This window comes from Astatotilapia calliptera, chromosome 9, assembly GCF_900246225.1.
Source record: "Astatotilapia calliptera chromosome 9, fAstCal1.2, whole genome shotgun sequence".
In the NCBI taxonomy this organism is placed as follows: Eukaryota; Metazoa; Chordata; class Actinopteri; order Cichliformes; family Cichlidae; genus Astatotilapia; species Astatotilapia calliptera.
In genome coordinates, this window is record NC_039310.1 from 23,418,604 (window position 1) to 23,432,363 (window position 13,760).

General features: G+C 42.4%; 1 protein-coding gene across 8 annotated transcripts in view; it reads left to right on the plus strand.

Moving 5' to 3' along the window:
- abi1a (abl-interactor 1a) overlaps window positions 1-13,760 on the plus strand; it is a 50,195-nt gene that overhangs the window by 25,548 nt on the left and 10,887 nt on the right. For 5 of the 8 annotated variants that reach the window (XM_026180062.1, XM_026180065.1, XM_026180070.1 and 2 more), the window contains exons 3-6: window positions 2,938-3,114; window positions 7,338-7,352; window positions 7,832-7,935; window positions 8,389-8,541. In XM_026180062.1, coding sequence (XP_026035847.1) covers window positions 2,938-3,114; window positions 7,338-7,352; window positions 7,832-7,935; window positions 8,389-8,541 — 449 coding nt within the window. The remainder of the gene's footprint in view (window positions 1-2,937; window positions 3,115-7,337; window positions 7,353-7,831; window positions 7,936-8,388; window positions 8,542-13,760) is intronic. The other 3 variants (XM_026180064.1, XM_026180067.1, XM_026180069.1) reach the window with 1 other exon arrangement.

A 13,760-nucleotide genomic window follows, 5' to 3' on the forward strand; every position in this document is an offset into this window, starting at 1 on the left:
CACCTTTTTAGTGCCAGTTGAAAAGTCAGGGAAAGCGTTTCACCGCTCAGTCGAGGGAAGAGATGGGCTGTTAAGTCGCAGTTGCTCAGATTTGGGTTCCCTGCTGGGTGAGTCCGATGGGGTGAAGCCAGAATGCACTGTCATACTTAGACCTTTTTGTCAGATCCATTTAATGTTCTTTGGACAGTGGATTAGCAATGTGATATCCACGGGGTGCTCCTGCTCGCTGTGTGGAAGTTTGCTAAACAAGGTGGGTTCAGATTTACCCTTCTGTCAACACTTGTGTTACATCAGGGCTCCTCACTGCTGCAGCAGGGCTTGTACAGGATGGAGATGAACTGTTACGCTGCTTCTAACCTCCTGCCCCTGCCAGCTGCGATGACATTTGTCCGAACGCTGTTCTCTGATATGGGGAGTATGTACAGCCAAGAACAGATGCTTTCCCAGTTTAGCTGCTGCATTTCAACAACTGTTCTCTTTCCAGTTTCAAGTGAACTTTTCATGTTTTGTCTACTTCCTCATAGAAACTTATGGCAGTGTGCAACGCCTATGACTTCAGTTTTCTTTAGAATCAGTGGTGAAATGTGAGCAAAGCTGTTTTCGAAGTAAAACCAGGTCTAGATTGACTGAGCCCATCCCTCGTCCTCCTTCTCCCCTCTTTCTGCCTTGTTCCATCTCAGCCGATCACTGAGCTCCATCACATCCCCTGCAAATGGAAGCCAAATGGGCTGATTTGATTTTGGCCCAGTTGCTTTCAGATGATCATGATATATGACAATTTGGGAGTTATCTCTGAGCTGCATGTGGAGTCAAAGCTATTGGCTCAAATCCCATCATAATGGGGCTCTTATCCACTAAATTGTGCATTGGTTTGTTCGCAGCACAGGGAAGATATTGTCACTACAGTTCGTTTTTATGTCAAGAGCCTCTTGTATCCTGGCAGCTTGTCTCAGGTTAAAAAAGATGACTGTAATCAGCACTCTGTCATATCTCTTAATTCAAATAGACACAACAGGGCACTGGAACAGAACGGACGCTCCTTCTTTGCATGGGAAGTCTCTTAGGGAGCAATTATGCAAGAATATCTTTGGCTCTTATAAAATATTGATTGCTCCTTTTTTTTCTGCAATTTTGAACAATCCGCTTTTTTAATACCCCTGCATGTCCTGCAGGAACCTGCTATGCGTCAGTCTTAATAGATATTCGAGTTTGTTGCCAGTTCTCAGGCGAATATCTCGTTAGTGTCATAGTTTAAAATTAGATTTGATGTTACCCAGAGAGAGGGGAAAAAGAGAGATGTTGTTGGCGTGATTGTGCTGTGCTGAGCTACATATAAGCCATCCTGAGTGTTACTAATTCCCTCAACTCTGGGATGAATGATACTTGAGGGCTAAGTCTGTACATACAGTGGAGCAGTGCAGAATAAAGAGACAAAGCTCAGTCCAGCCTCAGATCACTTTGGCATGAAAGGAATCCTCTGTTGGCGCTGGTTTCTGACTCCTTCCCCTCCACGAGAGACCACCGTTTTCCTGGTCTGGCCTCTGCAGACATTGCGGCCTTTCATCTCCCATTGCAACAGCAGCAGCTGCTCCTGGGCTCCTTTTGGCTTGATGGGAGGCGTTCAATGTTTGGTTGTGTAGTGAGTACTTGTGAGGTTATAGCCGTGTGGATAAACATTAAAGGCCACAAAACAAACACCAAAAAATACACAAATGTGTCATAGACAAGCACAGATTATATTAAGGTTTGTGAAGCCCTGTTTGAAGCACCATTGTTAGACACAGCTACCTTCTACATAGTGCTAAGTAACAATCAAGTAAAACACTAGAACTGGACTCGCAAAAACTGGAACAAATGCTTTTATGGATGAGCTGTTAAGCAAACTTTGTTATTTGTTAGATCACTGCATTATCAGTGATCACAAACACAGTAAAAGGCGACTTACCCCTGTTTCAGCCTCTAATTTTAAACCTAAATAAAGTTTTGAGTGTCTGAGGAATTATAAAATGAATAAAGCGCTGGTGTATAGCTATAATGATGTGGTCTCATCTTTCCAAGCTGTTGCATCATCTCCCTCTGTATAATCTGTGAATCTGCACTGATACATCATCAGTACAGAAACTCAGTCTTCAACAAATCTGCATAAATCTTGGGTTCGTTGGCATCTAACATACCCTTGATATTCCTTATTTATGATGCTTGGAAAGAATAGAATATGACCAGAAATAAGTGAGCGGGCCCATAAACTCATTAAGAAAGTGTTTACAAAGGTCATCACTCAGGGCTGTTTTCCAGTAGACGTCTAAAGGACCAGAAGCCTTTTTCTGCAACCACAGGTGCCACCAGCTGCTACTGGCACCTCTGTGTTGTCATTTTCCATAGAAGAGAGAAAAAACAGATCTGAACTCCTGACAATGTCATTTCTGACTCTCTGAAAGTCTAGTTCTGGAAGTCTCTGGAAGTTGGTGCTTGTCTCGTGTGCACAAGCGATAGTCATCTGCCCAAATTTAGTAATACATGATCAAGTGTATTAAGAAATCCAAATTTGTCATGTCATTTGGAAACAGCCGTATAGGAGTGTGACCAATAAATGAAACAATGGGTCAGTTTCAGGAGAAAAGCAGCCACCAGAGGCATAAATGAAGCATATTGGAAGGACACGCTTCTCTGAAAAAGTGAAATTGTGAAAACAGGATTTAAATATATAGTAAATTTCAGTTTATTCTTCTTTTGAGAGATTTGTGCGATCGCTCCAACAGCTCTTGCAACCGTAAGTCATCTTTGCTTAGTGTCTGCGTGCTTTTACCTCGCTAATATGCTGAATTGCCGTGTTAGATTTAGATTAAGGCCCCACTGATGAAAAGCACAGCCTCATGATTTAATTAAGCCTTGTTAAGTTTTCTGTGTGACACACATCTTCACTTCTCTCATTTACAGACGGTGGACATCCATAAAGAGAAGGTGGCCAGGCGAGAGATCGGGATCCTGACCACTAACAAGAACACAGCAAGGACTCATAAGATCATAGCGCCGGCCAATATGGAGCGGCCAGTCAGGTACATCAGGAAGCCAATTGACTACACTCTACTGGATGATGTCGGCCACGGCGTTAAGGTGAGCAGATTTTTCTTGTTTTGTGTGTATGTGGCACTAATTTTCTGCTCGCATATAATATTTCCCTCTGCTCAGTCCATTAGTTTTCCCATCTTTTTTCTCTCCCTTCCCCCTCTTTGCTTTCTCGCCAGAGGTACTCCTATCTCCCTCTGTCTCCTCTCCCACTTTGTCTGTTTTTCTCGCTCAAACGGCGTCTCTTGTGCTTTCTCTTTCATCTTCAGAAAACACCCCTCTCTGACCCTGCAGGAATATGTTGCAGTGTGTGTTAGTGGGAACTGGTTCGGGAGGGTGGAGATGGAGATAAACTTTAAAAAAAAGCAATTACGTCATGTAGCTTTCAGAAAACAGCTCTGTTCTTGGATTGTTGTGATCAGAGACACATTTGTGGGACTTTTTTTTTTTTTTTCTTTTCTTTTTTTTAAAGGCACTTTAGCCGCTCTCATAATCTCATTATGGCGATGATGTTATGGTTCGATTTGTAGTTTATCTAACTTCAGTGTGAAAGGTAGCAAAGAAGCTTTTTGATGTGATAAACTCTTCAAAACAGAGACTCACCCGCAGCTCCCAGCCATTAGGGCTCGCTCTAGGGGTCGCTCGGTGACATCATTTCCTGACAGCTGCAGGCAGTTTTTCTATTTATTTATTTTTTTGGAGATCTCCATTCTCCCTCATGAGCGTCCTCTGCGCCATCAGTCAGCCAATCAATCTCAGCTGTCAGACAGATTGGATTAAAGACCCCGCCATTAGTGTCCCATAGTGTTACAGGCATTGATAAGACCAGATAAAAGCCATTGTGCCACTCTCAATTTTCTGTGTGGGGAGTTGCATTGAAGCCCTCTGTCACGGTTAATGGGATGTGAAACATTTTGTTAGGGTGTGTTTCACCCTAGACTTTCCAGACTTTCACCAGTAATTATGACTATTGGGCCGTAAATGTGAGGCTATTTACAGTTTCAGGAATAATAAAAGCAGGAGTCTTTCTTCCTGTGAGTAAGATTCAGAGAAAATGAAATAATTGGCAGATACAGTTTACAAAAACAGATAGTGATAGTGGATTTGGAGTGGCGATACAGATTTTTAGTTTTGGGTCCAGACCGAAACTACCACAGAAAATATCACACAATCACAAACTCCAGAGGTGTGGCTGAGCGATAGAGCCAGAAATAACAGATTTCAACAGACTGACAGTCCAGCCTCTTAAGTCTTTCTTTTTTTTCACAGCAGTGGATTGATGTGTCACATTTACAGTGGTTAGCCACAATGTAGAAAAACGTTGCAGTCTTATGGCTTCACTGCTATGCTACTCTGCTACATGTGGTACAGACGGCCCTGAAAGTATTGTAAGCTGGACAAACTGTGATGATGCTATTTCTTAATTATTCCAACTATCTTTTTTTTGCAAGAAGTCTTTGTTTTATTTTTTGTGCTTATCAAACATCTTTCCCTACATTGCTTAAAGAGGGGAAAAAAAGTAATACTTGCAAACTTTGAGGTGAGGTTGTTGTGTCCACTGTTTCCATCTAGTAATGTTCATATCTAATTAAAACCAGGATCACCAGGCATAACCGTGCAATAAGGTCCATTTTAATCATCCCCAGTTCTGTACCTACTCTTTACTCTAAAAGAGACGCTCAAAATTAGGCCTCGTCGGCTGCTTTAAAGCCGTTTGAGTCTATTTTAGGATTATCACGTAGTACTCTGAGCCTAATCTCTGTGGATTTTCTGCCTTAAACGTCTTTGTCTATGCCGCTAGCCTGTGAATGTGGGGAGCGCACACCCGCACATCCGGCAGCCCTACATCACTCACCTCCTCTCATCTATGCATGTCGAGAGCCAGAGAGCGATCGATACGCAACATCAATGCTCCACATTAATTCATAGCGCATGCTGCAATGGCAGCTGTCAAAAGTCTGAACGTCTGTAGCCGCGTTTTATTTACTGACCAGAATCGATACCTTAATATGAGTTCAGATCGTGAATATCGGCTCCAGTTTGCTTTCAGACTTGCTGTGTCTGCCTGAGGGTTAGCTTTGGCCTAAATGTTGAGTTGGCTTTACGACCTTACAAAAAGTTGGTGTTAGACACCTGCGGAGAGGAAAATAAAATTTGATTTGCTAACATACATTATTGAAGAAAAGTTTTTCTATAAAAGGGAGGTGGAAAAAAAAAAAAGAAGGAAGATGAAATTCATGTGGTATAAACAAACCGAACACAGCAGTAATCACTGCAGTCTCACAACTGACAGATCAGGATGCTCCTGCAGGCTTTCTGACAGCAACATGATGCTTTTTAGCTTTAATACGAAAGATGAGATTTATTCTTCCAGTCAGATGATGCTTAATCTAGTCAGCGAGGCTTTCAGGAATGCACCAGGCACGTCGGCTGTTTGAAGTCAGATTTCAGTCCTTTGATATTCTGTCCTGTGTCAGTTAAGAGTTTACAAGATTACTAAAGGGGATGGTTCAAGTTCTTCATGACAAAGACGGCGGCTGCTGTTGTTCCTCTGTATCGGGGATGTTTCTGGTAACTCGTTTCCTAGTTGAGTAAAAATCTGACTAATCCACTGCTGTGAGTGTATGAAAAAAGTGAGCACAATTCTAATCTTACACATTGTCTGTAAACATATTTACGCTATATGAAAGAATCAGTCTAGCATACATCAGCCTAACATACATATGACATTTGTGGTGTAGCCAGGCACGGCTGTACGATCGTATTTGTTTGTACCGCCAGTTTAATGATTTATCACTGATATATCATTAAACTGATGGTTCATAATGGCCCCGTTAGAACCAACAGTTAAGTGGTGTTGCGTTCCAACCAGAGACTGTATAAAACATGGACATTACACGGTAGTTTTGGCCTCCACCAACACTTCGAGCCTTAACATTGGTCAGATAAATTCAATGAAATGCAACAACGGCACAAACATGGTAGAGAGCTCTAGTTCAAAGACGTGAATTAGTTGAGGTGAGGCCTATCAGACCCATTCAGCTGCCTCTGCAACTCAAACCTATCATGTGTTTTTGGAGCAAGCCTGAAGAAGGCGAACTGCAATTTTTGGCGGATCATCTTTAGATTAATTATTTATTTATTTCTTAAGCACCGCAGATTGCTCCCTTGGTGACTGCTAGTTAGGGCAGCAATGGTTAATTCTTCAGTTCTGGCAGATGTGATAACACCCGACAGGCTACTGATACAAGACCTTTACCCTTAGCAGCTGCAGGCATGTTCAGATTTCACACAAAGGCAGGCGAGAGCGCTGCAACTTTAACTGGTTACAGTTGCTAAGTTTTGCCTTAAAAACCTTAAATGAGCATTTTCCAGCTGCTTTTTTTAAAAGCTCAGTCACATTAAACTCCAGTGGCAGCGGCTGCTTCACAAGAAGGGCTGCACCACATTAAATAAGTTCAACGCTTTTAAAGGGAAGCGGCAGTTAACACAGGTTTAATAAGATGTAAGATATATTAACCGGACCTCCTCCAAGGAGAGTGAAATCTGAACATGAAGTTAGCCTTTCGCAGCTGCACTGAAGCCGTTTCCTGTTTTTAAGCGTGCAAAGGTCGGCTCCTGTTGACCTGTGCTATGAATTTACTCTTGATTTCATCCGTTCTTTCTGTTGTGGTCCTGTGACGCTACAGTGCTTTCTGCAAAGGCCACTGGGGAAGCTGCATTATAGATGAGCCACTTGACTCTGTAGTTGTCAAACTGCAGATCAACCCCGCTGCTATGCTGGCTCTGTTTTCAGACAGAAAGCTACACAAGTATGAGTTTTGAATTCATTTTCTAGGGGTGCCAGTGAAGCGATGATCTGAAATTATGCAGTTCACATCATAGAAAATGCATAAAAGGTTACCAAAGGTTGGAGTGGTTCTCTGCAACCTTTTCTTATGTCATTTTGTCGATGCACAAAAATAAATTCTTCAGTTTCTTTTGCCATTCGATCCCTGAAAAATCTTTGCTGTCTGGCTCTTGCTCTGGGTGTGGTGCTGGAGTCAAGGGCACAAGTCAGGAAAAAGTGTTTTTCTATAAATGGCATGATTTTTACTACTGACCTTCTGAGGTCTTGCTACGAGTTAACAGTGTAAATACAAGGAATCATTTTTCTGCTGCTCACTTAACTTGGACTGATCCATTTACATGTGGCTGTTTTGACATGCCCTCTTTCTGTCTCTTTCTCCTGTGTTTTTTTTCTTTTTCTTTTTTCCTTCGCCCACACTAAGTGGCTAAAAGCCAAGGTAAGTCTGCTTTGTCACATGACCCATTTTGCTCCGATGTATTATTGATAGATTTGTTCAACTCCCTTCCACGGCAGACTCGTCCTCGTGTGATTACTGTCATCATCTCCCATGTTACTTCACATTAACTGACCTGTAGTCCTCCCACAGATGAGCGTAGTCTTTGTCACACTCCCTTGTCTGTTTACCAACCATGTATGTGTTGTTATTTACTTTCATGTTGTGTACTCGTCCCTTAATGTCACGTAGTTTGTTTAATGCTTACGGGTTTCCCAGATAACTGCTGTTGCTCCAAAATTCCATCAGAGTGTAAACTGCACACCCTGGGGGAGGGATTACATCTCCCCTCAAATATTACGCTGTGTCATCTGGGCAGCCTGTAAGAGTAGATTGTGATCACATTAGTAATATTCACCCACTGTGACTGGAGGAATGTGTGCATAAAACAAGCTTCTTCTGGGGTTTCTTTCCAACCACAGCAACATGGAAACAATCAGTCGATCAGAGGAGGAACACTATCGAGGACCAATCCGCCGACGCAAAAGCCGCCCAGTCCGCCGATGTCTGGGCGTGGCACGCTTGGGTAAGATTTCCATCAGAGTCACCAGAAAAGGAAACCCAGTCCTTTAATTATGAATAATTTAAGCACGTCACTTGTCTTTATTTTTTTGCTTTATAAGTCCAAGAGATAAAAACACAGGGCACATTTGCTGAGGAGTGAACTTGATGGATCAGTGGTCACTTTTGCTGGAAAAGAAGCTGATAAGTGGCAGGATCCAGAAAAAGAAACATGCAGGGTTGTTGTAGTGCGTCCTGCCCCGATGCACAAACACAGACGCTGATCAGATATTAATTCCAGGGATAAACAGCGATGTTTAGCGCGCCTCATCCAGCTGGGTAAACTGATAGGATTTACAACGCTTTAGTGGACACACCCATAACGTTCAGATAGTAGGCTTTACGCTCAGTGATGATCATTCTTTTCTTTGATTTTATCATAATTTGTTTATCGCTTTTCATTTTTGGGCCACTCCAGACGCAACACGCCCTACAAGACCCTGGAGCCAGTGAAGCCGCCCACGGTTCCCAATGACTACATGACCAGCCCCGCCCGACTAGGCAGCCAGCACGGACAGCAGCAGAGCCCCGGGCGCACGGCGTCGCTCAGCCAGAGGCAACGCACGCACAGGTAGATGAGGAAAGAGGGAAAAATCAGTGCATGCAGCTATGCAGGAGCTTCTGTTGCTTTTCTGTATATATTACTGTAACCAGAATATTATATTATAACAAGTTAGGACAGCAAGCCGTTTCCATAAACTGTGCAGTGATGCAGAGACCTACTAATACCAACTAAGTAACACACAAATAAACAACTACACTTCGACACTGAAGAAAAACTCAGGACAAACTATTTAAGGACTTGTAGTACAATTAACCACATTTAAAATTCCAATACGGACGTAAAGAGGCTGAAGCAGTTAAAAGAAGTGTGGTAGTAGCACGTGAGAGGAATACAATCCGAATATATGACCAAAAACTGACCAAATATTGATGCTAGAAGAGGATAAGAGAGTCACAGAAAAATACTTTCATGCAGAGTGCAGTTTAAAATCTGCAATGCTAATCAGGCAACAGGCACGTAACACTTTTTTTTTTTTTTCTTCAAAAATTTTGGGAGGTTGAAGTGGAATTGGGTGTTCCAGCTACACCACTAAAACTGCTCACTGAATATAAACCTAGGGTTTGAGTAATGTGTGTAAAGCATCTATCCAAAAACACCGGTCCCCTCTATGTCGGCTAGTTCTAATCTCTTCATTCAGTTCAGCGGCTTAGAGCACTTTCACACCTCTTCCTCTCCACTACACTAAATCCAGCATTTGTCTGACAAGGATTGGAGGGCTTCTGAATCACTCTGATATTAATATCTGTAAAAGCCTTTGAAATAAAGTGCTGTTAAAAAAAGAAAAAAAGTCCGCCACAGCGTGGAACCCCTTGAACATTACTCTCAAGGATTGTTCCCCAGAAATCTCCAGGAGCTTTCATCAAATTTGAGTTACGAGTGAGTGAAGTCTTCTCATTAGCTAAAAAGCCTGTAATGCTGGCTGTGATGCTCGTAAATATTACGTATTTATGAGCAAATTTTATTTATTTTTAAACCCTCTTTGTCCAACTTCCCTTTTAGTTTCATGCTTGTTGCTTCTTTCCTACAGCTGTTCTGCCTCATCTGTTAAAACGTATTTGAATGTGCACAGTTTTAGGTTCTTTGGCGTCACCGTTGCCGATCTGCTCTGATGTCCCCTTAACAAACCGAATGCTGTCCTCAGAGTCCCAAACTCCCTGCTGCAGCTAATATTGCTGTGGCATCGCTATTTGATTACACTGCCTGGAAGTAAGCTGTGCTTGTTCAGCTCAACAGTCTCTGTCATCTTCAGCTGAGGTCTGAATTCAATATAGGCTCCCGTGTGCTGCTACACGTTCCCTGCTATTATCTAATTTCTTTGTATAGGAGCGATTACACTCTTGCGTGCAGGGAACGTTTTATTTTAGGAGCCGTGCTAATTTTAGTCACCGCAGAATGCTTGGAGTAAAAATTTGCTCCAATCTAGCATTACAGGTTTGGATATCTGGGCAGAGTCTGCATGTTAAAGATGGTGTTTGGCTTTGTGGACACAGCATGTACCAAAACACAAATGTTAAACATAGTTCCTGCAGAACTATCAACTTCTTCTTTAACTGCTATACCCATATTCTTTATGTCATTATAAAGCAATTCAAAAGTGCAAATGGATGGTTTGCTATCTTTCTGTTACATGGTACCCTAAAAGTACACCCCAAAAAATGTTTGCTGTGCAAATCATACAAAACATTTTGTGCCATGTGAAGGAAATCAGCTGTTCTTATGGTTAGATTATGGTTCCATACACAGATGCATAAAATGAGTCACAAATGCACAACTGTGGAAGCACAGATTAAAAGCTTTAAACTCACTACCGCATCAGGTCAGGTTTGGTGTTGCTTCTGCAACTTTACAAGTGGGAAGTCCGACCGTTCCGGTGTTGTGCCAAAAAATAATTGCTGGTATTTAAACTGTTAGGCTGTCAAACATATCTGTCAAAAATGATGTCAAGCCTTTTTGAACCAGGAAAAAAAACCTTTCCATCAGAGAGACACTGCAATCAGCTTTTGGAAAAGTGTCTTTACATATCCGTATTTATTCTTTATATCCCATATTTATAGGATATATCCTATATCATATCCAGATCTGGCTGAGCTGGGGAAGCAGAAATAGCAGCAAATATGACATCACAGGTCTGAAATTGGGCAGGGATAGCTCAGTAGGTACAGTGGTGGCCCCATGATCGGAAGGTCGGCGGTTTGAATCCACTGAACAGCGACCCTGAGGTACCCCTGAGCAAGGTACCGTCCCTACACACTGCTCCCCGAGTGCTAGATTGGTGGCTGCCCGCTGCTTCACTGAGTGAATTGGTTAAATGCGGAGAGGGGGATCAATCAAGTATACATTAGAAAGGTATTTTTAATTGACCAAAAGGACAGGATTGGATGTAATGCAACAACAACAACAACAACAAACTTTATTTATATAGCACATTTAAAACCAGTGGTATATCAAAGTGTTTAACATATGAGAGAGTCAAACGTAAGTAGTAGAGAAAGATGAAGGCCATGGCAAAGTACCAAACATGCTAGCAGGTTGATGGCACTAAAAACACAGAGACAAAAGAAATGCATATAAAAGCGTAATAGAAAAATATGTGTAAAAGACAAGAGAGTCAATAAAAATTTAAAATAATTAAAAGTAGTTAAAAAGAGAACGAAAGTAGCAACAAACATTAAACTAACTAACAAACGAGCATTAACTGGTATAAAAGGCGACGTTAAATAAATGGGTTTTTAACCACGATTTGAAAGATTGAAACTGGGAAGATGATCTTAGATTATACACCCCTGCTAGAGCACTAAGTAGTTCAGTGAGGTAACTTGGCACTATATTGTTAATAATTCTAAAGGTGAGCAGCATGATTTTGAATTGAATACGATACTTAACGGGGAGCCAGTGCAGGTCAGCGAGGACAGGGGTGATAGAAACACGCCGCCCAGTACCAGTAAGAAAACCAGCCGCCTCATTCAGAACAATTTGCAGTGTATGGAGAAGAGTAGAGTTAAGACCAGCGTAAAGGGAGTTGCAATAAGTACAGACGTCCTTGTGCGGGACATAATGTCTGGCCTTGCAAATAAGACGCAATTGATGAAAGCAAGATTTCAGAGTCATAAGGTCCTGGCAGAACAGGTAATTTCCTTATTTTATACTTCTTTGCAAATCCTGTTAACTGCAGTCTTCATCAATATAACCAAAGAGATTACTTTTTGGCTCAACACTGGCTTGAAATTCCAGTTAGGAGTTTGGGATTCCCGACTTCCCACTTCAAATGAAACGTCAAAGCTGCCTATTTACAGTGAGTATGGATAAATACCAGACGACTACCTTTAAATATCAGTGTCACAGATGGCTTTAAAAGGTGAATGCCTCCTTCCAGGAGATGATACTCTTGTACGCTTCAGAATGCTTTTATTTTTTTGTTCATTTTCATGGAGAAAGCTGTTTTTCCATATTGGCTCTAGAGAGTTTTGTCAGTTGTGAGCAAGTGAGCTGGAACTTTCTTACGCCTCACAGTTAATTTATCAACAGTTCCCTGTTATAAGTACAGACTGAAAGAAGGAGGCGGAGCAGCGGAGAAAGAGCTCATTGGTTTTATTTGACACCATTTTGAAACAAAGACGACTAAAGAAAGCTAAAGCAGGGGAAGAGATAAATGGGTTGGCAAAGGAATGGTAAGTTATAGAGAGATTAGAAGGGATAAATCTAAATCGCAGAGATGAGGAGGAAGGGTGTTGACTTTAAAAGAGGGCACAATATTGTTTAGCCTCTATAGTCGCAGACAGTTAGCTCCTACTGCCACCGTCGTCCTTTAGAGGAGTAACTCCCGCTGTTTGTGCCCGGAGAGCCCCAGGGCTTGACTGACACAGATCAGAGAGGAGGAGAGGGCGGAGGGGAGGAGGGGTGAAGGGAAAGGGGGATAAGGGGATGTGGGGGAGGTGGGAGTGAGCAGGGGTTCAGAGGGGTGGAAGGAATCAGAGGAGATGAGGGAGAGAGGGGTTCTGGTAGATGAATGGGGAATCACTTTACAGGCGATGAAGAGATCAGAGAAAGAGGTCAAGGGATGGTTAAGGGTGAGGGGAGGATCAGTTGAAAAACAAGGATGAAAGCGGCAGGGGAAAAAAAGAAGAGGTGGGATGAGGGGTTGTAGCAGAAATGAGGATCAAGGCCAGCCTGAGAGATGGTGAAAGAGCGGGAGGAGGGAATTATTTGTCCTGGCCATTGATCTACGAGCTGTGGGGTCATGTACAGGCTGAAAATGCAGAGCTGACGTACATATTACATACACATGACCTACATCCAAGTGCTGGGCAAAGCTGCTGAAATCCAGTAAAAACATTATGTCTGAGCAAAGCTCCTTTCAGTTGCTCCTTTATTCACACGGGGTGACAGGAGAGCGGAGCAGGTAGCGCCACATATTTGACGTAGCTAATTGATATGCCGAATACCTTTTGTGACACAACCCACAAAGGCTTTGTCTCTATGTGGGATGGAATGGACAGACTTTTAAGGCAAGTCTGTAAAAACAATGTCGATTTTCCACAGAATCGCCTTTTAAATGTTTGATGATCCATGCATTTATCTTCTACCACTTATCTGGGTCGCATCGACAGCAGCGACTTCTCTCACACCGGCCACCTCTTCCAGCCAGTCCTAGGTCTTCCCTGGGGCCTTCTCCCAGTAGGACATGCCCCTAATACCTCGCCTACTGGGAGGTGTCCAGGAGGCATCAAGTCAGATGCCTGAACTGGCTCCTTTTAATGTGGAGGAGCAGCAGCTCTACTCAGAGTCCCTCTGAGCTCCTCACAGTATCTCAAGGGGAGCCTAGGCACCTTTTGAAGGAAAGTAATTTCCAATACTTGTATCTGCGACCTCATTCTTTCAGTCACTGCTCAGAGCGCATGACCGTAGGTGAGGGCAGGAACGTAGATGGACCAGTAAATCGACAGCTTCGCTTTTCTGCTTAGCTCTCGTTTTACAGCAACAGATCAGTGCAGCATCCACATCACTGTGCTGGTTTCATGAATTTATTATGAGTGGAATGATTTTTTTTGAGAACAGTAGATAATTTGTCATAAAAAATATGAAAATTGCCTGTGATTTGGGTCCTGGGAACACATGTCTTAAAATTTAAGTCCAACACCACAAAATATTTGAAACGCATATATAATTTATAATTTCAGGAAGTTGAAAAAGTTGTTCATCTGTAGCTTTCGTTATTTAAAAAAACA